This window comes from Molothrus aeneus, chromosome 5, assembly GCF_037042795.1.
Source record: "Molothrus aeneus isolate 106 chromosome 5, BPBGC_Maene_1.0, whole genome shotgun sequence".
NCBI lineage: Eukaryota > Metazoa > Chordata > Aves > Passeriformes > Icteridae > Molothrus > Molothrus aeneus.
This window is the reverse complement of record NC_089650.1, coordinates 50,537,704-50,564,996: the sequence shown is the minus strand read 5'-3', so window position 1 is coordinate 50,564,996 and position 27,293 is coordinate 50,537,704. Positions and strand designations below refer to the sequence as shown.

Here is a 27,293-nt window from a genome sequence, read left to right as displayed (position 1 = left end):
GCAGAAAATCTGTAAGTGTCCAAACAGTGTATATGCCACATCCTCAACTCCCACTCAACAGGACCCATATGTGCAGAATTATCCTCAATTTTAGTAAAAGACAATCACACCCATGTAAAAGGCAGCATATTCCTCAAGAAATTGCAAATTTTCCAGTCTGATGGAAAGAGTTCAGCACTAACTCAAAAAGCTTCTGCCTCCTCTAGTTTACAATTCACATCCACATGTGAGCACTGAATGGCACAGGGTTTTTATATTTAATGTGTCTGCCTTCAAGTTTCAATTCAGACCCTGAATTAAAGGAGTTGCAAGATCTATCCATATGATAAGTAAAGGGAAACAAGATGAGGATCTAAGGGTAGGCTATAAATAAGCCTACCTACACCCAGTAAAAATGGAAAGAAAGAAGAAAAACTCTGAAACTGTATCTAGTACTTCTACAAGAATAAACGAGCAAAAATAAACAGAATGGACAGCAAAAGGGGAAAAGATACAGTAGAAACTGTACACACTGAAAACGTTATAGGACAATAGGAACTGGCCATTGAATGGAAAAAAAACCAGAAAAAATGCTTTCAGATATAACAAGCCAAGACAACAATACAGCAAGTTAGGTAATGCAATCTGAACAGCAAAGCACATACATTCAGACAGGGATGCTTAGGCAGTCAGTCTGAGCACTGAGAAGCAAGCAACAATGCAGAGGAGTTCATCAGACGAAGCAGGCAAAAATGCAAGTGAAAGGTTGCTAGGGTGGGGAAGGTATGGACACAGCTGATGGCCTAAATTCATAAAGCCTATGGCCACATGATGGGTTTTGACACAGCTACAGGGCAAGACCAAGGTTTTTATTATCATACATCTCCAAAAAGCTTATCTGGTTCTCTCTACAAAGGAAAGGATCCCTGCTCCATCTTAAATTCCAGTCCTGTATGCTTGTGTCACCAATTAAACTACTATCTACATTTTTAACTATAGTTTAAAGTGACAGATGAAAGCATGCATACACTCCTTAGTCCAAAACAAATGATACCATACTTTAATTGCAAGCCCAGACAAATCTGCATTGTCAGGCACTGGTGGTAAATCCAGCTTGATGTCCATATCATAGGTGCGGCTGTGGACAAGAGCACCGAAGAGCGAGACGTGCGTTTCCTTCTCAAACTTGTCCCCAGCAGGACAGCTCTGAGAGAACAGCCCTATGGCAGGGAGCCCAGTGCCAGGGGCAGCCTCCATGATCTGAAGTGTCTGCTGAATCGTGTCGTTGAACTGACATTCTTCGTTTGTTATCAGAGACTGTATGTCAGCTTCAAACACACTTACATCATAATAATCATAACCCTGGTATTTGACATTCCTCCCAACATATTTGTTGTTCAGAAAATAGTCCTTTTTTTGTGGTACCAGCTGAGGAGGACCTGTTCCAGCGAGCTGTACTAAGAGATCTAAGACAGAATTAACTTCAGTAAATGGTAAACATTCAGCTGTTTCCAGTTCCTCCACAAGATTCTCCAGTCTATCCGCTTGAGCACCTAGGCCAGCGACTCTCAAGTTGAAAGACAGCATCAAAATTTTGTTCTTCACTGGGAGTCTGGAAACGTTTGATTGCAGCTTACGAGCCTCATCTTGAAAAAGGTTCATGAACAGGGCATTATAAGCAACCCTTTTCAAATTTTGCTTAGCCCTTCTCTTGCTGATCTTCTGCCTGCCTAAGTGAACCTTCCATGGCAAAGCTGTCAGGTGTGCTTCACACAAGTCATTGAACAGCTGTGTAATGCTCTCCATTTCAAATAAAACTGTCAGGTTATGGCAGGTACAGTCTGGGTCTCTGATTTCATGGGAAGGAAGACCTGAAAAATATCAGGAGAAGGAAAAAACTTTTAAGGTACATATGAAATTGGTGAGTATGCTTTAACTTGAACTGAGACAGCCCAAAAAAAAAGAGAACTAGCCTCCCACACATTTAGGACATGAGCTATAAAAAACCCACTTTAACTTTTATCACCTGTGCAGTGATGGTGCAGGAAGCTTAATTCCAGATGCCAAATTTTTCTCGGCAGACTGAAATAAAAGAGGGAAGACTGTCCAGATCTAATCCGGGATTCCTGCGGGAACACCTCTACCTTTCTCCCGGAGGCATCCACCACCTCCCTCCCCTCACGGTGCCTGCAGCCGCGGCCGGACGTGGGCAAGACGCGGGCGGCGATGGTGACCGGGGGCGGCCGCACGGCTGGGCCGGAGGGCACCCGCCATCCGTGGGGCACTCCGGAGCGCCCACCCAGGAGAGGCGGAGAGGCGGGGAGTCGGGGTGTCCTCCTCCCCGGAGGAGCTGCCGGCGGCGGGGCTCATCCTGAGCATCCAGCCGGGCCCCCCCCGAACCCCCCGCCGCCAGCACCACCCCGTGGGGCTGCCCCTGCCCTTCCCGCCCCTCGGCCGCCGCCCGGGCCGTACCTGCAGCGCTCCCCGGGCAGCGGGAGCGGGACGGAGCCGCCGCCGCCTCCTCCCGCCGCCGCCGCCGACGTCACCCGAGCGCGACCGGGCCCGCCCCGCTGCCGGCCCGCCCGCCCCGCCCCGGCGGCCGAGGGAGCCCGCGGGACCGCGCCCCAGGCCCGGCCTCTGCTCCGGCGCCTCAAAGCGCGATAGGGAAACGCAGGTTGCAGCGTTCGTGAATTTAAACCATTCCTGCAATTCTCACCCTGAACTGCTGCGACTCCGCTGACAAACACATAACAACACCCGAGTGCCAGAAAGCAGTGAGCCACGCTGGGCCCGAGCGGCGGCAGGCGACTGCAGCCTTGGGACCGTCTTTGCAAACAAATAGACCAACAGTACACTGTTCCCCCTCTTAATTCATGTTTTAATAAAGGCTTCGAAAAATACATATCAAAATGCAATATTAATGTGATTCAAACACTACAAATTCCATTGAACAAAGGCAGGGGAAAGGGGAAAGAGCTGAGCTATTACTCAGAAAATGTTTTTATCATTGAAAACGCTACATTAAAAAAAAAAAAAGGGAGGAGCAGGCGTTTAGGCAGGAGACAGTGCGAGAGGGGAGAATGGCAGAATCTCCTGTCAGGAAACAAATTTCCTGTTAGGAAAAATGCTGAAGCTAAAGTTTGGCCATTGGCCAGTTTCCAATTTAAATACCTTTTTGGACCTCAAAGGTCAGTTCAAAGAAACTCTAAACTGAAACAGAACATCTTAATGCTTTTCAGCTCTTCTTTGTGAAAAATCTTTCACATAGCTTTCATTTTCTTTTGAAAGAGATTTTAATTTCAAAATGGTCAAGGATGGTTATCATTTCCTCTCCAGCAATATGTTTTGAAAACCAAAACAAATGAGAAGGGAGGCACTCTGAACAGTTAAAAAAGACAGCCGCAAAGACAGATTTACTTATTCGGCATGATATAAAGTTGAACCCAGTAGGAACACCAGTATAAACATCATTTGAAGTGCCTGAAATCAAAAGATCAAATTATTAAAGTCAATAACAAAAAAGTGCTCTTGAAAATGATCCCTAAATCATACCCAGAATACTACAAAACAAGGCATATCATGGCTATTGCCTTGGGATGTTTGTTTAATTTTGAGAATTTACATGATGTGGCCCTTAGGCCATGACTAAGTCTCTGGAAATTTGGAGTTTTTATTTGTTATACTGAGAATTTATGCTTGAAAAGAGGGCAGAGTGAAGTCCTCATATTTTCCTTTTCTTCTTCTTTGTAAAATGATTCTGAAGTGAAATCAATTTCTGGAAGTCCCATCCTTCACTGAAAAGAACAGCAGTAAGAAAACCAGTTATTAACCAAGCTCATACCACAATTCCTGACCCCACAAGAATATTTTTCATTGGAACAAGACCCCTGGTATTGGGCATTTCTTCTGAAAGAGAGAATGACATTTTCTTTTAGAGATGCCCAGCTGGATAACTATTTGTTTGGTTTTTTTTTTTTTGAAAAACAGAAGTCCTTCAGCAAAAAAATATTTCTAGACAAGTATGTTTGAAAACATACATACCTGCCTGGCCTGATTCCTCTACAAATGCAGTGCCTGATCTTCAGCTCTTTGTAACTGTACTTGCAGCATGACTAATCATTATTGAGTTATTCGTGGACAAGTTAAACATTTAAAAATATCATCTGGTTTGGCACTATATTCAGAAAACACATCAGCAATCAGAGCCAGGGCACATCTTGTTACCCATTCTTTAAGCAAATACTTTGGTAATTTCATTCCAAAATTTTGGAGTAACAGGATTCTAAGTCCCAAGGGTACAGTTGCTATGCTATGAAATGTCGTGCTTTCCAGCTCAAGTGGCAGAATTAGAAGCATTCAGGGTTTCACCATTAGAAACATTCAGAGTTTCACATTAGATCAATCTGGTCCCACTGACATACAGGACTCAGCTGTATTTATATATCATCTTTTCAGAAATTTACAGTATATAAGAGTTAAAGATAAAATCAGCCAACTTACCTGAACACTGAAGCATTTTCCATTCCTTCTGAAACTGGTCTCTTAATGCTTTTATTTTATTTACTTTTTCTTGGGTAGGAGGTACATAAATTCCAAAGGAAGGTGTAGAAGCACCCACTAATGCTTTGGCTACACTTTGCATTAAACTTATCTCTGTGTCCTAATTAGGAAGAAAAAACAACCCTATGAACCAAGCTCTCTTTGCTTCAGTGATACATGAAATATTTTAAAACAAGCTTCTATAATTCAATTGCTAGCATTAGTAGCAAGAATGAACAACTTCCCCTTTTCAAATAAAAATGTGTTCAAATGGAGGTTTTTTTTCTGAAAAATGTAAATTAATCTTCATCTGTTGTAAAACTTGTTTCTTTCAAATGGAGAAATAATCTCACTTTTCCATTTATGACTGAAAAGAAATAATGCTGGGTTAAGGACAGAAAAAATGCTGGGTTAAGGGGAGCATGGAGTTTGCTTACTTCATTGCCTCATTTACTTTCTGCAAATGGAAAATAGTAATGTATTTTCCTTATTCCAGCAATTTATTCTTTTTGACTTCTAACAGTCTAAATCAGTATTATTTCCTTGCAGAAATTGGATTTGAAATGTTGATGCTATATGAAGAGTAATTTGGAAGACTGTAACACTATTTTGTTTTTAAGAGATAAATGCATTTTTTCAAATACTCTAAAAAGCCATGCACATGCATTAGAAAAATCATGATCCTGTCATGGAACTACCTGCAGAGTACCAATATAAAAGTATCTATCCTTTTTTTAAACATGTTTGCCTAATATATTTTTATTTTCTGAGTTTACACTTTAGAATATCAGTAATTCTCTCCATTTCATACTCCTAATTAGTAGTGTGTAAATACATTATTTTTGGATACTGCATATCAATGTACAAATTATTTTAGCTTAGCCAATTTATGTATCAGCATTGTAAATTAAAACAAACAACACTTGAGAAAACTACAGAATAAATTATGTCAAAAATCCACTTAATTGGAAGCTTAATGAATATCACGGGGAACAGATTAGAATAAGCATACATGAACAATTTTTGTTGTTTCTCACTGAAGAAGAACTAGAAGGCACAAAAGTAATCAAAAGTTACTATTACATAGATCATATCTATATATGATAGATATCATATCATAGATACACAGAGATATCATATCATAGATACACAGAGAAACTGTGCTACAACCACAGGATGCCAGGAGAGGCCAAGAGTGGAAATTGAGTTCTTTACGTGATTAGACAAATTCATGGAAGATACACTCACTGACACTGATCACTGCTCTGGATACAGCCTCCAACTTCTAAATTCAAGCATCCTTAATGTGGTAGCATATGGAAAAAGCCTAGGAAAAGTCCCTAAATTTTCATTTTCTTTCCCATGCTCTCTACCTGAAACACAAAGCTGGAGTACTCTGGCCCTCAATTATGTATTATCCCAATTAAGTTCACTTGAAGGATATATGCTCTTCTGATTTGTGTTCTGCAGGCTGGAACTTGTGTGTGACAAAGCACGGCACCCAGGAGAGGAGATGAAATTTATGACCAGGAAAACGGGCTGCTTTCAATCACATGTGATGGAAAGGGGCCAGTTGATTTAACAGACAGGAAGTGTCTCTTTCCAGGAGAAAAGTGAGCTGTGGATCCCACATAAAAATGGAAGTTGTGGCAAACTGACAGAACATCTATGGTCCACACACATAACCATGGGTTATGCCTTCCATTCATGCCTCATCTTCTCCACTGCAGGCTGCAGCAACTGCCTACAGCTCGGTGTGCAGCTGCGCCTTGTCTTGTTCTCAGGACAGACAGAACCCTGGGCAGTTTGTGCTGTGAGTTCAGGGGTACCAAAGAGAGCATAAATACAGCCAGTATTTTGTACTGGGAGGCTGGAAGCAGTTCATGCCAGCATTTCTGCCAGACAATTTGAAGTACCATGGCTTAGCACCACTTCTTACCTCAATCACAACAAAAACTCGAGACTCAGCCAACCCTCGTAGTAAAGCAACAAGCAGAGAAATCCCACTTATTCCAAGGTTCCTGTTTGGTCCAACAGCTACTACTGTTAGGTTTGGTTGATAACTATATGCTACAGGAAGAATGAATCCAAGCACAGCAGAAAAGAAATCATTTCCTCCAGCATCCTTTAACAACAACAACAAATTGGTTAGCACAAATATAAAGCCCCAAATTTCTAGATAGAAAACAAAACAGAAAGGTGACTCTCATAAACCTTTTGATTGGTCTAGGAAACAAGATACTGATTTATTTTCCCAGCAATTTTTATATTAAACATGCAAGATTATCCATCTTTTCCTTTCTTTGCAGTGTATCTTTGCCTTGCTGAAGATGAACTGCAGTAACTATGGAAGGTTTCCTCAAACCTATGCATTCTAATACACCCTAAAACTCTGAGAAGGAGTAGTAACCTGTCAAGGGCAAAAAAAGGAAAAAATTTCAAAGCTCCAAAGTGGAGTAAGGGGTGTAATTCTCAATGTAATTTTATAAATTTCTAAATATATTCTATTATTTCTGTTAACAAAATTATTCTCCTATGTTGTTCCTAGAAAGTGAATCTTACCTCTTTCCAGTTTAGAGAAATATAGTGTTTGCAGCTGGTCTTTCTAGACTGTTCTTTCTCACAGATGTTTATGACAAGCATTTTTCTGTAAACAAAAATCCTACTTGAGTATTTAACCAATTATTTCCCAATGGGATAAAAACGGGATATTTTCTTTCAGCATTCTTTAAATACTAATTCATAAAACAGGAGCAAATAACTATTTGCATTAGTATATTCTGAAAAGTAAACAATTAAAACTGAAATCCTTTTAATGGTATTTTTAAAAAGATGATTAAAGACTATTGGCAAATTACTTTCAAGAAAAAGGGGAGGTAGAAAAAATTATATGTAAGTAAAGAAGACTTTCAATAAGGAACTGTGCATCAGCAATATGTGCCTCCTGAAGTTATAGGGGAGATAGGTCTCCTATTTAATTAACAATTGCTTGATTTATTACGTTGTATTTTCAATAACAATCTCAATTTCAATAAATACAGAAGGATTATACTTCAAACCTACCACCAAATGCATGAAATAGCATTTAGAGACAATGATTTCTCTTTGAAGATGTATTTGGGGATGTTTTGTATTATGTCTCAAGCTAAACTTCATAAATGTCAGCACATGACTGGTTCCTTAGTGCAGATTTCATCGCGCATATCAACACCTATGAACATTCAGAAAGCCCTTGGTACTGTGCCCCCTAACGTAAAGGAAGGCCTCACCCATCTTCTGTGTTTGGTAGCATCTGCATGTCTCCAACAAATACACAAAGCACTCTGCAGGAAACAAAAATTTGCATATATTTACAACTGATTTTTTTTTCAGTTAGTGCGATTTGTATAAAACTTTGTGTGTAGATTAGAAGCATTAAAAAAAACGTATACTGAATTTGGTCCATTAAGAGTAGAAATAAAACACATTCAGGGCAGCTCAAGGGAACCCCATTTCTTCCATCAAATACTGGGGAGGAAAAACAAAAATCAAGAAATTGTCCCCAGGTCAAAGCCAATTGAAATCTGACAAAGGAAGCGTAGGCTAGCATAGCCATCATCCTTGCAAATATTTTGCCTTTGGAAAGGCAAAAGGTTGTTGCTGGTGTACACACTGTTACCTGGATTACATGTTGAAAATGCTATGCATGTGGGCATGCTATCTATTTTAAAATCAAGGTTTCACAGGCAATTTGCCATATTTAGTATTTGATTTTAACATGTTGTGAAAGGTCTCTAAATGCAAACATACAAATTCACCTTTGAAATCCAAAACGAACAGAATGTCTTAGTGCAACAGCAGCAGAAAGAGCAGCTGTGGGTGATGCTGCAATTCCATTACACACCTACAAAATAAATTTTTCATTCAGAATCCATGCTGCAAAAGATCATGTCATTTTTTAAGTGTAATAGCTATAGTAGTTATTTTCTACAGAAAGGCCATATTTGATTATTATACTGCACTATTATTTCAAAAGTATGGTGCTATACCAGAAGGCAACTGTAAAAATAACTTTTCCAGAGGAAGGATATGTTTACTGGGTCTCTAGAATAGTCTGCAAACTGTGCAGAAAAATATACCCTATGAAAAGGAGGTTGTTCCTGAATATTTTGACTCTTCCTTTAACCTAGGCAAGCTATTCTTTTCTGGAAAATACAATTGCCACAATACTCAGTCAACCCTTGAGTGTTCATTTGTGGTGTGTGCTTTGAACTCTACATAAAAGCTAAGCAAAAAGATATGTTTCCCCCTCATTCCTCCTCTTTATCAGCACAAAAAGTTAACTTACACCTGCAACTCATTAGAAGTTCTACTTCTTTTTACCGGTAGCCATTTCTTAAAATCTATTTATAGGCTGTCCTGGAGCTGTGTGCAGTTTATAATGTCAGAAATTTGTCCCCAGGATCTTCACATGTGACTTCCAAGAGCAAGATATCTTGGAAGAAAGAGGCCATTGTGGTAGTTACTCTTCCTTGTAGGTTTGGTACCTTAAAGAGAGCTTTTCATTCAAAGGAAGAGTGACTTATTATGATGTAATATTTTAAAGTTGTTTCCAGTTCTTCTTCTCTGCTCATCCAAGTTTTTACACATAAATATGATGATGTGCCCTCTAAGCCTGCCCTCTCTTAAGTCCTGACCCTGCAAGAATCAAAACATTGAACTAGAATTACTCGGTTCAGATTCAGAGCATTCAGCAGAGCTGTTGAAAACACCACTAAAGAGTATGTGTGTGCATGCATATGTAAGTCAAAATTTACTGTGTAAACTTTGCACATTAAGACATGAAAAATATTGGCATTTCTTCAGATTTCTACTGTTCCTTACTGGCTCTTGATACAGCAACCTCTGCTCCCCTTAACTGGATGACTTAATAATGCCTGTCTCCCCCGTGAGTCTGAGAGCAGTGAGTAGGCTCTTAGGGACTCATTCTGTGACTACCTACAGAAAGTCTGGACAATGAGTTGCCCAGAGATGATTAGAAAGATGGATTGGGGTTAACAGCTATCCCTAAATAGTCCTTTTCTCATCTTACATGCCCATTCTCATAGCCAAACACATTGTAGCTGAGATTAGTGAACTTGGGAGATAAATAGTAACTAGTGTCTGTGTAACAATATAGTAGAAGCAAAAAATCAGAGGAATCCCACTCCACCCCCACCCCCAAGACCAAGGCAGTATCTTATTACCTCCTTCTTAAGTATTTTATCTAGGATCACAAATGTACTGCCAAGAGAGAGCAAAGTTTTGTCTTCTTTCACAAGGTCTGCATAAAAGCCACTGTAAAATAAATTACATTAAGAAAAACTAGGTTAGAGGCAATACTGTCTGCAAAGGGAACACTGATAAGGTGCTTTGCAGTTAGTGTAAATGAAGTACATTTTGTATAGGTGCTACACTTTGATTCTCAGAAACCTGCTCTAGCAGGAAGATGACAACACCGGTGCCTGACAGTCTTCATCTCCCTAAAACTCTCTCCATTCTGCACTGGAAAGAAAACAAAAATGTCTGATGCTATTCAGGAAACAGAATTCTCTCTAAATTAGACAAAGACAAGACCAAACATTGCATTTCTCAAATCAGAGCAGTTTGGTATTTTTTCCAGCTAGAAGTGAGTACAGAGCTTTAAGACAGCTTCCTACCAAAATCTCTTTCTAAATTAATACATTCACATTAGCTGTCCTATCTCTACTGAAAGAGTTATAGAGAAAAAGTATTCTGATTATTTAAAGGATTTCAGGTTATGAGTGCTATACAACACAAATGTCTATTTATAAAGGAAGAAATTCTGGCTGTAACTGAGTAGACTAAGGCCAAAAAGATGACCATGGCAGGCACAGAGCTAGATGACAATCAGAGACCTCTCATCCTCTGTGGAAAATAAAATAAACAGGACCAACCTGACAAGAGCTTTTATTTCTGTTTCATCCATTTCCTTCACCAGCTGAACATGTTCAGGAAGAAAATGTTCTGAACCTTCAGAGCCAGTTGTTGCTGTTTTGATGGGAGGCACTGGAAATAGAATATTTTTCATGTGCAATTCCAAAAACTTTTCTATTTTGACAGTGTTGTTGTTGTTAGTTATCTGAGATTCATCTTCTGTGGAGGGATTTGAATTAGCCTTCTTTAGTAAGTGTGATTTGGTGCTCAAATTTTGTAAAAATGATGTATCTAGAGGAAAAGAAAGATGGGTTTCACAGATATTAGCTTCTAAGCAATGTATCAATATTTGGATATATTTATTCACAAATAGAATACATCAGTTTCATAGCATGCATATTTACTCCCATGCACTAGCTACAATGTTACCTGACACAGATGTTATTTCTTCAGTGCTACTACATTTGTTTTCATCTAGTGAAAGGTCATATATTGTAATGAAGCTTATGCCCCTATTTTTGACAAAGAAAACAGCAAACTCAAACAAAGATATCAAAGTGCTACTTTTTGGCATGATGTTTGCCAGCTTCAGAGAGTTTTTGTTCAGACCAGCTGAAGACATGAAGAAATGAAGCCCCATACTGCTTCATCGGTCACTTGATGAATAACTGCTTGTTAGTCCACTGGTATTAATTTTAATAATTTTCAATTTCTGTATAAATCCATTTATCAATAATATTTGCTTGAATGAAGAGAAACTACCTTCATAAGCCAACCATTTCCAGTAGGGTTTATGTGCTGCTCTCACATTTTGAATAGATTCAACAGCACTAAAAAATAAACCAGATTAACAGTATTAGCAATAATGAAAATCATAAGAGGAATTATAACTTACTTCAACAAAATATCAAAACCAAAAAATCCAACTGAAAATGAGCAAACTTTGATTTCTTCCAAGAATCTAAAACAGAACAAAAGTCGATAGGCACATTGCCTGCAAAGATTAGAGAGTCAAAAAAGAAAAGTGAAGACCACATACAGCATGTACACACATTTATACATTGAGTGAAATCCCAACCCTGCTGTTGGAGGAAGCACACCTGTATGAGTTCAGGAAAAATTTGTCCTATCAATTCTTGCCAAGAGATTTTGTCTACACAATGTAAAGATTTAATGAGAATGACTCAAAAGCAAGGCAATCTGTTCAGGAACTAAGTAAATCACATACCCTGCTATTCTTTGTGTTGAACTCTCCTTTTTATTATCACTGGTATTTGCAGCACTATGGGCAAATGGTCCCATTGCATCAGCTATCACACAAACACAATTCAGGTTGTGTTAAATTCAGAAGAAATTCCATGTACTTGCAGATTACTTGTCAGGTGTTCAGGAGCTGGGCTGATATGTTGGATAAGTATGCAATCAACTCTCTATTGACACAGGATGACAGCAATGTGAGATACCACAACTGGTAGAGAAGAAAAAGAGGGCACAGAGGGGTTATGGGGATGTGCTAGGAGCAAAATAGGCAGTTTTGCTCCATCAGTTTACCAAATGAAACTCAGCCCACAATCTGTGTATATCCACACTGCTTCCCTGACTGATCCAAGTTCTGAGTTTTAACTAACACAGCCAACTGGGAGGTGCTGCCGTTAAAGGGCATGAGGAGCATTTCTGCTAGGAAAAGCACAGGATGGCTACTGAGCTGGGATAAAGATGGAGGACATGGAGATGTGGAGGAGATAATGCAAACAGGTAGAGAGAAAGACACTCTTTACATGTGGGACTGACTCAGGCCCAAGGTTCAGAATGCTTTACTAGGTCATATTCCACCACTGTACACACACAGTCTTAGCGTCTCTAAAAAGAAGTTAGACTTGAAATTTAAGGTACAGCTCTACATAGTCAACTGCTTTTGCACCCCAGAGCTCAATGCTCCAAATTCCAGAAACACAAGAATTCATCCAGACTGGCTTGCATAGCCTCAACTCTCAGTGATGACAGAAAGGTTTGCCCCAGCTATTGCTGTACTACAGTGACTGAAGTGGCTCTGGGGTCTGAAGCACCAACCCTTGCAGTTGCATATCTTCCCAAATACTGGCTGTACATAACTGGTATTACCTTGATTACAGCAGGATTATCTCAGCCTCGAGTGAGGTGGATTTCTATAGGATAACAAGGCCTAAGGATAAAATGGCTTAAAGTTTTAAGCTATAAGATCTCACAACTTGAAGTAATTTCAGGAACAAAAGTATATAAAACTGTACCTTGAATGACTTTTTAAAAATGCAAGTTATCCAAAGCAGAAAATAATATATTATAAACCACCATATTAAAACTTCAGCAAAAGGATCAAAGCATGCATGTCTTTAGTCTCTTTAAAAAACACATTCTAAAATTATTTATATGCTTACCTTAGACAAGGTGCCATTTCTCCAGTTATTTGAGGTACGGGATCTCCAAGCAAAGTTTTTACAGTCATGCACACTGATTCACCCAATGATTTCAAGTGGTATCCACCCTAAAAAGTATTTTGTGTCAACTAAGGGACAAGTACTTTTAATATCTCTCTGAATTTCAACAGAGAAAATAAACTATCCCTTTGAAATGTATCTGTATTTACAGAAACAGAAGATGACATGCAAGTGTATCTAAGTCAGATTTTCAATATGAAAACAGTAACTTAGTGGCCACCTGCTGAACTTCACTGGCATCCCATGATTGAACTCACTTCATCATAGTTCAAGTAACTTCAGAAATCAGTTATTTGCCATAAAAATGCATGCCTTCTCCATTTCCATCTACAACATGCCATCTCCAACAGTCCTTGTGGAAGATTCCTTAGAAGGTAAATGCTATCACTGTCCCCTAAAATGGCTCTACAAGAGAAATCTCCCACAGCCTGGCACTTTTAAGACATGGTTGCCTAATAGTTTGGCAGAATCTGGAGAACAAGATGGATTTAAGACTGGTAGGTGACATGCAGGAAGCCATCTATCACCTATGAAGCAGTCACACCATTTGTGGTAGTTCTGAATGCTTACTTGCACTTCAGCTAATAGACAAAATTATCTATAATAACCTGCTACAGAGAAGGATGATGGAAGAAGGGTCATGCAAAACAAAAGGTTCACTCTTGAAGTCCCTGTTGGCAGCAATATTTCCACACATTTATTTACTTGAAAAGCCACTATTTTTTCTAACATGCAGCAGAAATAAGGAGTTGAAGTCTAGATTTCAAAAGGAGAAAACATTTTAATTGTTTAAAAGAAGAATAAAAAAGAGCTCCTATACAGCCTGCATACAGTCATTAAATCAAAAAAAGAGGGGATTTTCTAAGTGTTCCATTACTAAGTAAGAGTATATTTATGTTAAAGGTTTTATAAAATCTCCTGGAGTAAGATACACTTGTAAAAACATTGGTAATACAGCCTATTCACTAAATACATTTTAATGAGTTTGGGACTGTCAAGAGCAGTAGACTAATCACTGTTCACAAGAACTGAACAGATTTGTGGAAGATATGTTTTTTTTGAATGATAAGCATATGGCTCCTTTGTTTCAAAAATCTGTAGTGTAAGAGCACTGTCAAATTTTAGGCATTTTTGCATTCCTGGTACTCAAAAGAATGAAAAAAATAAGAAATTATTTTGTTAAGAAGCTTTGCCTCCTAGCTTCTAGTTTGCCCTAAATGGTCTAATACAAAGACATATCCCCTGGGAGTACATTTCAAAAGTCTTTACCTCTAGGATGACACACAGCTTTCCATTAGCTAACTGCATCAGGAAATGGGTAAGGTGGGCAAAAACCTCAGGAGTGGCATTCATCTGACCCTAAACCAAAGAAAAAAATTTAAGAGATGACACCTTGATTCAAAAACACTGGTAAGAAACCCAAACAAACAATCTAACATAGCCAAGTCTGAGATGGAATACCAGAACACTTGCCTCTCATTATATCAAACAGAATGCTGAACCCACTGCATTTAAGGAGGTGAAAAAAACCAACACAGTAATTACACGATAATCTGCCTTTAGATGTCTTGTTGTAATATTTAATGAACAAAGGTCACCCTAAAGATTCAAGCATGTATTTTTAGCTTGATCAATGTGAATTTCACTTAGCAATCACAGGATTAAATCAGCAGGAATATTTTCCTAATAGATTCAAGACTGACAACACGAAGACCACAAGTTACTTACTTCAGGGTCACCAATTCCAGAATCATATCCAGAGGAGACAATAACCAGATCAGGATCAAACTGTTATAAAAGAGAGACAGTTGCAGCACATCTTTAGGTCCTATTTTCAATTGTAGGGATTACAACTGTACCATGATCAGCAGCTATTTCAATTTAAATATGAACACAAGTAAGGATTCTCCTTGAATACATTTTACACTATTTTTGTATGTGCTGGGGAAGTTGCAGAAGATTGTGTTGAATATTTAAAAGCTAAAATGCTATAAATACTATTCAGTTGATCAGGGCAACATCACACCAGCAGAATAAATGTATTAACTGTGCTACTGGCAATTACTGCATTTCTGTAAAATATTCAATGGTACCTGCTTTAGAAACACTAAGGAAGTGCTCTTTGGCACTAAAAAATTACCTCAAAAGCCATTGGAAGCAACACATGGAAAAACGCAGCAAGATAATCTGAATTTCCCATCCCAACCTGAAAAATATGAGAAACACAGGGCATGTTTTCCAATTGGAATGATAAATTTTCTAAGGTTCTTCAAGACTGTAGGGAAAGATGGGAGAAGTTGAGAATAGATAGGAAAGATGAGGGAATCTTATGAAGTACAGTAAAAAATCCTCTATTTAAGTAAAGTGCATAAATATCGACCATTTTTAATCTTAATGAGCTTCAGTCCTCTGCTAAACAAGGATGGATGATACTGTCTCCTGAAACACTTTTTGATTTGATGACTGGCAAGATATTAAAGTAAAAATGAGTGTGTAAATTCTTCTCTCCCTTTTATTTTTCAAACATTATCACATTCTGAGCCATATTTTCCCAGCAGACCTTCCCCTGACAGGATGGATATACACTCTGTAAGACATTTGCCAAGCAAGTGAAGCAGTGCACTTACTCACAAAGTGTTACACAAAGGATGAGATACAAAACAATTGCACTTGCTTTGTTGTGCTGTAAACAATATTTACCTTATTCCAAGGCAAATTTATGTTAAAACCTTTTCCTTTTCCCAGACCAACAGCATCATAATCAGATTCTTTCAGTGATGGCCAGAATTCCTGATGTTCATAGCGATGCCAAGAAAAGTACAAAACACTGAAAATAAAAAAAATAAAAACCCAATTTGACAAAAAGATTGTGGAAATGACTTTATATCTTGAACCTGATGACTGCATGGCCTGAAAGCAAGAAAATAAAACTATCCTATCCTTTCTCCTTAGTTTTCTCAAAGGATTTAGACTGTGAAAATTGGTAGAGTAGGTCCTATGCCAAAATTAACCTAAAAATTAAAAAAAAAAAGCTCACATATTTTATCCAACTACCACTTGAAGACTTTGACTGAGAGATTCATGAAGAGATAACAGATGTACTACCTGAGTAGTGGAAAATTGAGGCAATCATATTGCTTATTTTATTTGTTATTCTTAAAGTAAAAGAGATTTACATTTTATTTTGATTTAGATATTTACTTCTATTTTGTAACAAATGAAAAACAGAGACTAAAATAGCAAGGCTAATGTCTCACAAGATTCTAGTTTTAGAAGTTTAAGAGATCTTATTCTCCAGAAAGGCAAGCAATCTTTAAACAGTTGACATTAAAGAAGAAAAAAAAAATCCTTCAAACCTGGGATCTTCTTCAAATATATATTGAGTTCCTTGCCCATGGTGCACATCCCAGTCAACAATGAGGATTCTGTACAGATCAGTAAAATGAAACATTCAGAGGAAGAGCCTCAGCATCCTAATCTACAGAAGGTGTAAATGAAAAACGTTTTTCTGAACCAAAAGGAACATGACACCCAGAAAGCTCTAGACATTAATCTAAACTAGTACAATGTCAAACCCTTGTTTACACATTAAAAGCTTCTCTAGAGTCAACCAAGCACTTACCTCTGCAGACCATATTTCACTTTTGCATATTCTGCTGCAATAGCCACGTTGTTGAACAAACAGAACCCATTAGCTGCATTTCTCTGGCTGTGGTGACCTGGAGGTCTGAAGCAAAATTTTATAAATTATTCACACCAGAAGAGGTTTTGCTAAGTGAAATCTTCCTCAGGTATTTTCTTACCTGACTAACGCCATTCCATTGCGCACTTTCCCTGCCATCACAGAGTCCACCAGCTGCAAAGCTGCTCCTACTGCTAGCCTGGCACAGTGGTAAGTGCTCTGAGAAGGAGAAACTCATCAGCTTAAACAAGGCACCCATGAGTGCTTTAGCATCCCAACAGCAAACTGTCCTGACACAATTCTACCCCACTGAAGCTATACAAAGATAGCTGAAACAGAACTTTACAACACAGGCTCCAGTGTGCTTTCCCCTGTGATTACCAGTGATCACCAGAATCTTTATAAGGATGCTCTCTGTGGAGCAGTCAAAAATGTGAGATAGATGTATTGAGTGGAATAACATGGCATCTTTGAAAACAAGGAATGAAACCCTGCAGAAACATAGCACAGAAGACTTCATCTCCATTTCATGGAACAACATTTAAGAGCAATTGTTACCAAAATGTGATTTGCAGGTCACTAATGGTCTACAGTGACATTAAGTGACAAAACTAGAGCTAAAATTTGAGTAGTGCATTATACTGGTGTGATACAATTACAAAATAGACAACAGGACACTTGAGCAATTTAAATTGCAGCATTATACTAAAATAGAAACAGAAAATGACAGTATCATAAATAAATGTGAGACTACCTCAGTAGCAAAAAAGTATTTTTAATCTTCCCCTCCTTAGAAAAATGCCACTCAGGAGCAGTAAGACAAATAGTTGTAACTCCCAAGAGAGGAAGCAGTTTAACTTACACACCGGATGAAAGAAAAAAGCATCGTAATTTTCAGAGACCCTTTTCAGCTCCTCCTCATTCATTGTCTGAGTGCTTTTTGCCACTTCCAAGTGCTCTAAACTGCAGGGGAGAGAGATTAACACAACACTTAAGTAAGCAACTATAAACATTTTTTAGAAGTTTACTTGTATTCCTATGTATAAATCAGCATTCATTGCTTAAGACTCCACAGAGTGAGAATGTAGATTTAGTGGAATAGCAGATTCATAATTCAGCACCTATGCCATACTCAACATTGTGACACATTTTCCATTGAAATTAATGGAGGCCACTGCATTTTGGAACAGTCTTTTCAAATGGACCAAATACAATCTGGAGGTGTGAGATCTGCTGTTTCATTGGATTAATCTGAAAGAAAGTTTCAGACCTGTGAACCAACAGGATCTCCTCCTCGCTTCCTTCTCTGATGGGCACATGGACACACCTTTCCACAAGATGGTAACTCCTAAGCTGCTCATAGGAGGATGAAAGTCTTTCTGGCACTTCAATATCACAAATGGGACTAAAAATAAACAATAATTACATTACTGTTATACCAGCACAGGTAAATAATACACTTCATAAAGCCTAGCTTTTAACTCCCCATTTTAAGAAAATTCATTACTCTCAAAGAGAGATACATGAGAGTAAAAATGGAAAAAAAATCTTAAAGTATGTTCTGTTTCAGAACTGAGTCAGAAATTGATTCTAAAATATGTAAGCAAAAACGAATCTTAAAAAAAAACCCAAACAAACAATACAATAGCATCATTTTTTGCTTCTTCTCTCACTGGTAAAAAGTTGCAATGCTTAACTACAGACACGGGAATGCTGCAATTAAAAGCTGTAAGTTACAATGAAGGTGAATGGAGGAGAAGCAGGTGTGGGAGAGAAGACAACAATGGATTGTTACTCTGAGCACTGCAAAGGAATTCCTCTAATTTATGAAAATTTAAGTAATATACGAATTTCTAACTGAATGTAATTGACATGTTTCAGCTGAGTGAGTACATCTGCGCACTTTTCCAAGGTCAATGATACTTTAATTTTATAAACAATTTAATTAGCTTAAAACACATTACTTAGGGGGCTACTCAGACGCCTCATCCTAACAACTCTTGTTCAAGCCTCCCAGACTGGATGCCTCCAGTTTCTCAAATCCAGTTTCAGATAATCATTACAGTATCTAGATACAAACCGTGAATAAAATATTTTTTTTCCTCTTGGAGGAAAGACTTTCTTTTTACTCGGAAATGACAGGAAGTACTACCAGGTACTTCCTATTACATTTACAAAACATGCATTTATTTAGTACTGCTCTCACGAGTTCTAATAAGAATCCATTAATAAAAACAACAGCAGTGACTTACTCATTCCAAAGCAGTTTGTGAGTGGTCATCTGCTCATCATAAATCAGCGCTGTTCCTGAAGCCATTGCTACAACCGAGCAGAACAAAAACACCAGGACACATATTTCACAGCAGAACTAAACTTAAACCCAGTTGCTGTCACACTAGATAGTGAGAATATAAGCACACAGCATACCTGCTTGTATGAACCACTTACTATTACACTAGATAGTGACAATATAAGTACAGAACATACCTGCTTGCATGACAGCTTTGTACTTTAAACTTTGTACTTACAGAACGAAATCAAAGGGAAACATTAAAGACTCAGATTCTGACAAAAGTGCACCCACCGAAACTGGGTGCGGGCAGGCAGGACTCACAATGACCGAGTGCTCCAGAGCCGGGCGCTGCCACTCGTGCTGCAGGGGCTCACCCGGCTCCCCGAACGCCCGTGCGAGCAGCGGAGGCTCCGAGCCCAGGCCGCCTCCTCCCTCCATGGCACACAGACTTACCTGTGCGGCCGGCCGAACAGCGCGGGGGACAGCTGGAGCTACAGAGCCACGAAGTAGGAACAACAGGATTTCATACACCGCGGCACAACAGTTACAGGGATCTGTCTGGTTTAGAACTCCATCGGTCTCTCACAAACCCCAGAGAGACGCTGAAGAGAGGCAAAGAAGCCGACGGGCAGAGAGCGGATGCGAGCGCGCTGCTGCCGGCCGCGGGGCCGCGTACCCTGGGCCGCCGCTCGCCTCCCGCGCAGCCCGGCAGCCCCTCACGGAACCAGCCCGGCAGCCCCTCACGGAACCAGCCCGGCCCCGCAGCCGCCCACGGAACCAGCCCGGCCCCGCGCCCGGCCGACGCCTTCCGAGGCCGGGGAGAGCGGGGAGGGCGGGGAGGGCGGGGAGGGGGCGCGTCCCGGGCCTGGCTGTGGGCGTGCCGAGCGCCGCCCCGCCCCGGCCCGCCGGGAGCGCGGTTGAGGCGCGGTTCCAGCGGCGCTGCGGAGCTCCGGGCAGTGCAACCGCTCGAGGGGTTTTAGCGTGGAAGTGACCCAAGAGCGAAACACCCACCCCCAGCCCCGGGCTGTGTGGCATCCTCTGGCATAATGAAAAATAAAGTAAGAGCCGGGACCAAAGGGGTGACTGCTCCATTTCCGCAGAGTGGGCCCGGGCGCTGATGCCTCTCCTGCCCGTGCTGGGGCAGCCGGCCCGTCTGTGAGCACAGCGTCTTTCATTACTGACCGCCTTTCGTATTGGTTTCTTTTCCCCGCTTTTTTCTATTATTTTTTATTTTACTTTTTTATTGGTTTCTTTTCCTCGATTTTTTCCCAGTTCATGGTAGAAAAGTGATGGAACAGGTGTTGTCACATTCAATAACCTGATACAAACCTGCACTTTTGGGGAATGTATCCGAACCCCAGATCATTACAGGTGCGAATTTTAAAAATCTACTGCCCATAAGCCTTCCCCGTATCTGTTTCAAGAAAGTATAGTAATAGACACTGTATTATTGAAATAGTTTCTAATTTATGCATTACCACCTGTTACTGTGTTTATTATACACATTTATAAAACTGAAGTCAAGTTCTGTCCATCTTCATGTAGTCTTTAATTTCAGTGTATTGCACTGACCATGAGGATGCCAATCATGTGCCTACTGTAATTTTTTTTTAATGTTTTGATTCCATTAGTTCCCTGCAGATCATTTGGAGAACGGGTAAATTTTATACATTAACTTTTGTAATGTGTTTGAAAATGAAAAGGGACTTTTCAGTAGCAGGGATCTGATTTATGGCACCCAGTAACCAAATTTTCTTGCGACTGGGGCCAAACATACCGGGTTAATTATTCTTCTCTTGATTCCACTCTGATTCCGGCGAAAGCGACCAGCAGAGGGCTGCCTCCTTTCAAAGTACTCCAACGGGAGACAATGAGGCAGATTCATGACACGTTAGGCAAGGGAAAGTTTAGGTAACTGGAGAAAATGGTAGAGCAAGTGGTATAGACAAATACATTGAAAGCAGCTGGATTTGAAACTGGTTTATGCTGGGTTTCTCACATATTACAAATGTTTTAATCATAACTCAACGAAAGATTTTTCCATAGCTGTCCAAGTTCCAACAGGACAAGAGTAGCTCTAACATTACCAAAAGGAAACCTGATACAAATGTGGTTTGAGTTCAACTTACAATACTATTTAAAAGGAAATGAAAGCTTTATTTTCAACTTATAATACATTCTTATTTACAAGATAGGTTTGGCATGAGAAATATAATCATCTTTTTACAAATAATATGATAAATATTTACAAGCATTTATGTTGTCTCCACTTCTGAGTGGCCAAAGTCAGCTGGGAGTCCTTCCTCTGCCAGCGATAAACCTGTTTTACCAAAATGATGCCCTCTTCAATGTTCCCCACAAGGAGATACACCATGGGACGGTGGGTGGGACTCATCCTCTCTATACATTTTTCATTAATTAGCAGCCACTGTTGTATCATACTCTGGGTTTCATAGGGCAACAGTGAGCCCTGGGTAATGAATTCCACCTGGCATTCAATGTTATACTCTTGGTCCTCAAATGCTGTTCTCTTCTTGGACAGCTTTACTTTCACTGCTATGGAAAAACGAAAAGGAAGTGCAAGTCAGACCATTTCTCAAGTGCAATAGAAAACAGCACCAGTGAAAACAGGAAAATTTCTTAAGAATATGTTCATAATTTATGTTGACAGAGTGTAGTGAAGCCTTTTCCAGCTAAAGTTTAAAGCATTTTTGAAAAATAAATTTTATGTAGTAAAGGGTTTTTTTCCATTAAATTAGGTGACTAGAAAAAATATTTTCACAAGTGTGAGTAATTTATTTTTACCATCACCATGTTATATCAAACTTCAAGTAATTACATATTGTAAGCTGTTGGTCTTATTCTTGTATGACAAAACTGCCCAGCAACTGCCCAAGCAATTTTCCTGAAACTCATCTTGTCCTTGTGTGGAACCCCTAGGCAAAAATGGCTTCTTGATACCACCCTTTTAGATATTCCCTTTTCATTAGAGGCACTGCCTACCCCACTTGACTCCATCAACACTTTTTAGCATGACATTTGTCTGTATTTCTTGATTTAATGTCAACCAAAGTTGCTGAAAGTCCTTGCACTGCCATCAAAGACTTTCCAGGAAGTCTCTAGGGCAAACTCCACTCATCACTCCAACAAGACAACAGGAGGTAAGAATTCCTTCTACTGATATGATTTTTTGAGTCTCCTTCTCAGTAAGTTAGGTATCACAAAAAAACTCATTCACAAAAGTAGCAAAGATACACCATATACTGGTAAAACACTAAAGCTTTACTTTCTGCTTAAGTGCTAATAAAAGGCAAACTTGCTTATTTGGCTGCTTTTGACAGAAATATTTTCCATAAAGCATAGACCAGAACAGCTATTTGGCTGGAAACCAGATCATTGATAAATCTTTCATGCACAATAAATCCTCCTTATATTTAGATTAGAAATAACTTATTCTGAAAATCAACCTAAAGCTAAGTTAGCAGCCAAACTCTTAATCCTTTGAAATCCCTGCAGAAACTGTCACTAATTGTAATCCTACTTTTAAAGTGTTTAGAAGAAGAGTTGTTAGTCTCTCTAACAGCAGGTACATTAGCAAGGACTTACCAAAGTTACTGTCACAGAAAACTTCAAGAACTCTTTTGTGTGTAAAGAATTCCTCCACTGCTGGGCAAGTCTGGCAGGTAGGCTTTGGTAGGACTGATAAGAAATTAAAAAGTCTCATTGTTATCTTTTAGAATAATTAGTTTTAATTTTCTGCCGCCAAAGCTGAGAGCCCACTGTTTAACCAGAGAAATGACAGAGAAAATACACATCAAATACAGAGCCAGTGATAATAGGTAAAAAGTCAACAGACTTCTCTGAAAACAAGGCTAGAGATGAAAAGGAGTTTCATTTTCCATGCTCATTCAGCCCTTGTTCTGACTGACAAGATCAATTATCAGCAACAAATAAGGTAACAAATACAGTATAATTTTTAACACAACTGCAGTGGGTGGTAAGGGGTTAGATGGCTAATTCTGTCAGTCCCTCTGGGATTAGCTGCACTAAGCCTGTGAATATACATGAATTTGGGTGTGCTAGCAGCAACTTAACCGTACTCTTTTCCATTGAGTTAGTAAATGTGAGTGTATTTGAAGATTTGAACATTTATGCCAAGATAACTCATGCTTCTTTAAGGAAAATCAGATAAAATCATCCCAATTTTCCTAAGCTAACCTGAGAACCAGTTTGTTGTACACATAAAAGCATCTGTGATAAGGGCCATAGATAAGTCTGTAATGAGCAATTCCAGCGTGGTGTGCTCTGTGTTTGGCAGTGCCCAGAGCTGCGCAGGGTGGCGGTGCCTTCCTCCACAGCACAGCCCCTTCTGACTCCAGCCCTGGGCTCGCTGCAGTTCGCAGTGCCAGCGGTGGCACCCTGCCCATCCACACGGACCCTGGAGCAGGACAGCCACGCCTGGCTGCAGTGACAGAACCACAGAGCGTCTGTCCCGGGAACAGCGTCCCAGGAACGCGGGGCACGGCCACCCTCCCCTCAGCGTCCCGAGCTACCTTTGTGCAGGTGTTTATAGTCCTTGGAGAGCGGTGCCAGGCACGTGTCCTCGTCGCCAGGGAAGCGGTCGCAGTCCAGGCTGGCCGGCCAGGGCTGCCCCTGGCACAGGAGCACGGGGGCGCAGCTGGCACGGACAGCAGCACACATGCTCCTGCAGGGATGGATGAACCTGTGTGCGAGCAACACCAGGCTGAGGCAGCGCAGGGATAACAGAAACTATTGCAACAGTGATTCCCGGGCAAAGTACAGCATCCTTGCTGACATTTAACATCCTTCAATAATAATATCATTCCAGAAGCAGCAGCTGTGAAAATTATGTAAGCAGTCTGTGTGTGGACTGAGCTTACAATATTTAGTTATGATTTTAAAAATGCATTTATGACAACCTGAGAAAAGCTTCAGTATAAGCCTGATTCTATTCACTGTAGGTGCTAAATGAATAAGAATAAAGTTCAGCTATAACAAAATAATACATCATATCCTTTGCCAATACCATTCATATTCCCAAGGCAAACTAAAATTGAAGTGGAACAAGTTTTCGGTACTTTTCTTTTTTCTGATGTATACAAAAAAGCTAACAGAATTACTTCAGAAAAAGTAGAGATCACCTTTAGATTATGATAAACATTCATTTGATTTCATTCCTGTTCTGGCAAATAAAGGCTGGAGTTTTGTACTGTGCTGTGATACTTACGTATCTAAACAGATGGGTGCAAACAGGGAGCACAGGAACGTCCTCACGTGAGGGTGACAGTCTGTGTTTACAAGGTGCTGCCAGGTGCTGGATTTTTGGATAACTTCTGACATGCTTGTGTGTCCCATCAGGTTGGGAAGTCTCATTTCAGAGTATCCAATCTTGTGGCACATGCCCATCTCCTTGGGTATCACTACGCATTTCGTGGATAATCCAATGTCCAAGGCTGTTGCCACCCTTAGGAAACCATTCACGGCAAAAACAAGTATTTCTGCAGTCAATAACATCTTCCAGTGACTCCTGGGCTGCTGAACAGGGAGCTGTCAAACCACTCAAGTGCAGAGGCATGCTGAAAACCTTGTGGCTTATATATCCCAAGAGCTTAATGAACTCTTGGTTATCAACTGCTTATCAAATCACTCGAGACAAGACCAGGTCTTATTGCCTAATCAAGGGATTGTTGTGACAGCCAGGGAGGTGGAGAAAAAGTATAGATGTATGTTCCCCAAGGACACTGATTTGGAAGAGCCTTTCTCACATCCCACGGTGTCAGTGGCTGCAGCATGCTAGGTAGCATATTAAACTTTGACACCTGGAAGGCTCACTGTGCTTTCAAAAACAAATTAAGAGATCCCCCAGAAAAAGGGTTGGGCAGACATGCTGTCTCCTGGGGCTTCTGTGTCTCCTTTGTTTTCAGACATTGCTGACATGACAGAAAAAAACAGCCCAGATTGACTTATCTAGTGAAAATGTTTTGCTTGTGCTAATGGCCCATGTCTCTTCCACAGTTTTACAATGTAGAAGAGGCACTTTCTTTTGTCAAGCACTGTAAAAGAGACAGACATCTGCCATTAACCAAGTATTTTGACTGGAAATTTGGATTACTATTCTGCGACATGCTAAAGGCCTCGACTGCTATTAATTTTAATAGACGCCTAAAAATATAGAATTGAATTTGTAGCACTGTTGTGGCTATCAGTATTTATTCAGGAAAAAAAGCAGTTACACATTTTTATTATTTTGAATGAAGCTGTCTACATTTAAAAATGCTCAAATAATGCAGCATTTAAACTATTTATTAATAAATTGTAATTATATTAAAGTGTATATGAAAGCAAATTGTAGCTTTAAAGTGTATATGTAGCAAATTGTAGTAGAAAGCAAAAGTACCAGATGTGTACTTTTCCTGTTCATAGCACCAAAAAATGGTGTTATCACTGTTAGTACAGCTTTTTGCTATAGAGAAGTTGGGAACCAATTAAGATGAAAAAGGATCTGAGTAATGCATAGTTTACCTATTATGAACAGAAAAGTCAAATTATGAATTTAAAAAGCTGAAGATCTAAACAAATGAATAAAAATAAAAAATCTCTCTTTTGTAGAGATTTTTTATTTGATGAAAATACTTTTTTTCCAGTAAGTTATGGGTGTTAATTTTTATTTCCACACCTAGTTACATGATTTATTAGCAGAAATGTTTAGCTATTAATAATTTGTAGGTGGATCTACTGTAAAATATCTGTCTTGGATATTAGGCTAAAATAAGTATGTTCATAATAGTGTATCATCTAGAATTACTGATGCTTGATTGAAATACATTTCTTCAGAAACTATAGCTTTTTGTGCTTATACTGAGAGGTAGCACACTTAGACAATGCATCACACATAATTTACATGGTTATAATTAAAGGTTAGGTTACTAATCCTAGCACCTTTGAAACCAAAGACAACCCCCTACTGATTCCTCCTTAGCTGCCTTCTTTACTCTGAACTACTAGTAAAATTACAGTATCTGTTTAAATAAGAAGAAAAAAAAGACAGCATGCAAGGTCTCAGGAACTAAAAATGTATTTAACACAACTGTCAGTTTTTCTTCTCATGCTTTGTTGCCATATGGTTTTTTTTTTTTTTCCCAGCAAATGTGGCTTCTCTGTATCCCTTACCTCACCTCAAGGCAGAGGAACTGAATACCTAACCAGGCTGACTTAGGCCTGATGATAGCTTCCCTTTGACAGGTGCTCCATGTATTTCTTGGGAAGTTAGAGCCTGCAGTAAGAGTCCCATCCTTGCTAAATCTATGCAGGTATGTCTGCAGGGCACAGCTTCACACAGCTCCTCCTGCTCCCATTTTGCAGTGGACGACTTCACAAAGTTGTTTAACCCGAGGAGAGGCAGATCTAGGCTGAGCCAACTGCACAGGCCTTTGTCCTGTAATTTTATTAAATTAATCAAATTCCTCTTTGTCTCCAATGATATTCTTTTGTAATACTTCTCTCATCTGGTTGCTATCTGAAAGTAGGTGGCAAGATCCCCGATGAAAGAAGCATGTGGAGCATGGTATGACATGCAGATTTCTAAATGGTATGAAACATAAAGTAAGAAAGAGTATTTGGTCTCTCAATTATTTAGATGTTTTTCTCTGTGTTTTTTTCAGGGACTGTCTCACAACCTACAAGAAAGCCTGATTCATCTTAAAACCTGACCCAGCATTGTTTCTTGCCAGGCTTCCCAGGGAGGAGGTCATTTATGAGCCCTGTGGAGCTGTGCTTTAAAGTATCTTTTAGTCTCTTAAAGGCATCCAACTATCTTTTGATGCTCTGCTTTTGGAGAGCTGACTTTTGGTAGAGTCAAGGGCTGAAGAATTGTCACCAGTTTCAAGAGAAAAACATGCCTAAATGCTTTTGATGGATGCCCATGACCGTAGCGGGTCCAAGGGTGGCGTGAAGCGAGATCATTATCCATAATTCAGTAATTTTGGATAGCCATCTTCTGTCAGGAACCATTTATGGGAGCTTGTGATTCTCTTCTGGAAGTGTCTTGGTTCAAGTGGGTCAAATTTCTTACCCTGTACTATTTTCAGTGTCATAATTTATGAAGAAATTTACCAATTTAAGATCCTTTTCACTCCTGGGTCACTTTTAAGTAAGGGACAGTGCTTCAGTTCAGGCTCAATTATTTTCATGTTCTTCATGAGCAGATGTTACCTTTTAACTTGGTTTGACAGGAAGCCTTTATAATTTTAATTTTAGCGGGAGTCTTGCAGAACAGTTATTAAAAGTGAGCATGCAGAGTATGTTGCCATTGGCTGGAGAGTGCTACAGGTCAGCAGATGTGGGCAGAAGCATGACCTGCAGCACCCATGTTGCTGTGCCATAAATTCTC

At 39.6% G+C, this 27,293-nt stretch overlaps 2 protein-coding genes across 2 annotated transcripts in view; both read right to left on the bottom strand.

The window, feature by feature from the left end:
- Positions 1 to 19,512, bottom strand: part of TUBGCP6 (tubulin gamma complex component 6) — a 40,292-nt gene extending 20,780 nt beyond the window's left edge. The window contains exons 1-21 of the mRNA XM_066550681.1: positions 19,337 to 19,512; positions 18,843 to 18,909; positions 17,861 to 17,995; positions 17,457 to 17,553; positions 16,712 to 16,809; positions 16,531 to 16,635; positions 16,265 to 16,333; positions 15,609 to 15,735; positions 15,049 to 15,114; positions 14,637 to 14,696; positions 14,178 to 14,267; positions 12,849 to 12,955; positions 11,197 to 11,264; positions 10,455 to 10,725; positions 9,744 to 9,834; positions 8,316 to 8,401; positions 7,788 to 7,841; positions 7,081 to 7,165; positions 6,458 to 6,643; positions 4,480 to 4,639; positions 1,039 to 1,850 (exon numbers count right to left, since the gene is read on the bottom strand). Coding sequence (XP_066406778.1) covers positions 1,039 to 1,850; positions 4,480 to 4,639; positions 6,458 to 6,643; positions 7,081 to 7,165; positions 7,788 to 7,841; positions 8,316 to 8,401; positions 9,744 to 9,834; positions 10,455 to 10,725; positions 11,197 to 11,264; positions 12,849 to 12,955; positions 14,178 to 14,267; positions 14,637 to 14,696; positions 15,049 to 15,114; positions 15,609 to 15,735; positions 16,265 to 16,333; positions 16,531 to 16,635; positions 16,712 to 16,809; positions 17,457 to 17,553; positions 17,861 to 17,995; positions 18,843 to 18,907 — 2,832 coding nt within the window. The 5' untranslated portion in view covers positions 18,908 to 18,909; positions 19,337 to 19,512. The remainder of the gene's footprint in view (positions 1 to 1,038; positions 1,851 to 4,479; positions 4,640 to 6,457; positions 6,644 to 7,080; positions 7,166 to 7,787; positions 7,842 to 8,315; positions 8,402 to 9,743; positions 9,835 to 10,454; positions 10,726 to 11,196; positions 11,265 to 12,848; positions 12,956 to 14,177; positions 14,268 to 14,636; positions 14,697 to 15,048; positions 15,115 to 15,608; positions 15,736 to 16,264; positions 16,334 to 16,530; positions 16,636 to 16,711; positions 16,810 to 17,456; positions 17,554 to 17,860; positions 17,996 to 18,842; positions 18,910 to 19,336) is intronic.
- A 1,616-nt stretch (positions 19,513 to 21,128) lies between these two features.
- Positions 21,129 to 24,418, bottom strand: LOC136557158 (secreted frizzled-related protein 2-like). The gene is made up of 4 exons (XM_066550757.1): positions 24,132 to 24,418; positions 23,437 to 23,606; positions 22,490 to 22,582; positions 21,129 to 21,439 (listed from the first exon to the last, which is right to left on the bottom strand). Exons 1-4 carry the CDS (start codon positions 24,416 to 24,418, stop codon positions 21,129 to 21,131), a joined length of 861 nt encoding a protein of 286 aa, XP_066406854.1.
- Positions 24,419 to 27,293: the final 2,875 nt, after the last annotated feature.

Bases quoted from the DNA above. Each gene is read 5' to 3' on its own strand.
- LOC136557158 (XM_066550757.1), bottom strand. From the start codon at position 24,418: ATGTTATTGACTGCAGAAATACTTGTTTTTGCCGTGAATGGTTTCCTA. The intron at 22,583-23,436 runs GTAGCTCGGGAC...ATTTCTTATCAG, and splicing joins CTATAAACACCTGCACAAAG to TCCTACCAAAGCCTACCTGC. The intron at 21,440-22,489 runs GTAAGTCCTTGC...GTTTTTCCATAG, and splicing joins TTTCTGTGACAGTAACTTTG to CAGTGAAAGTAAAGCTGTCC.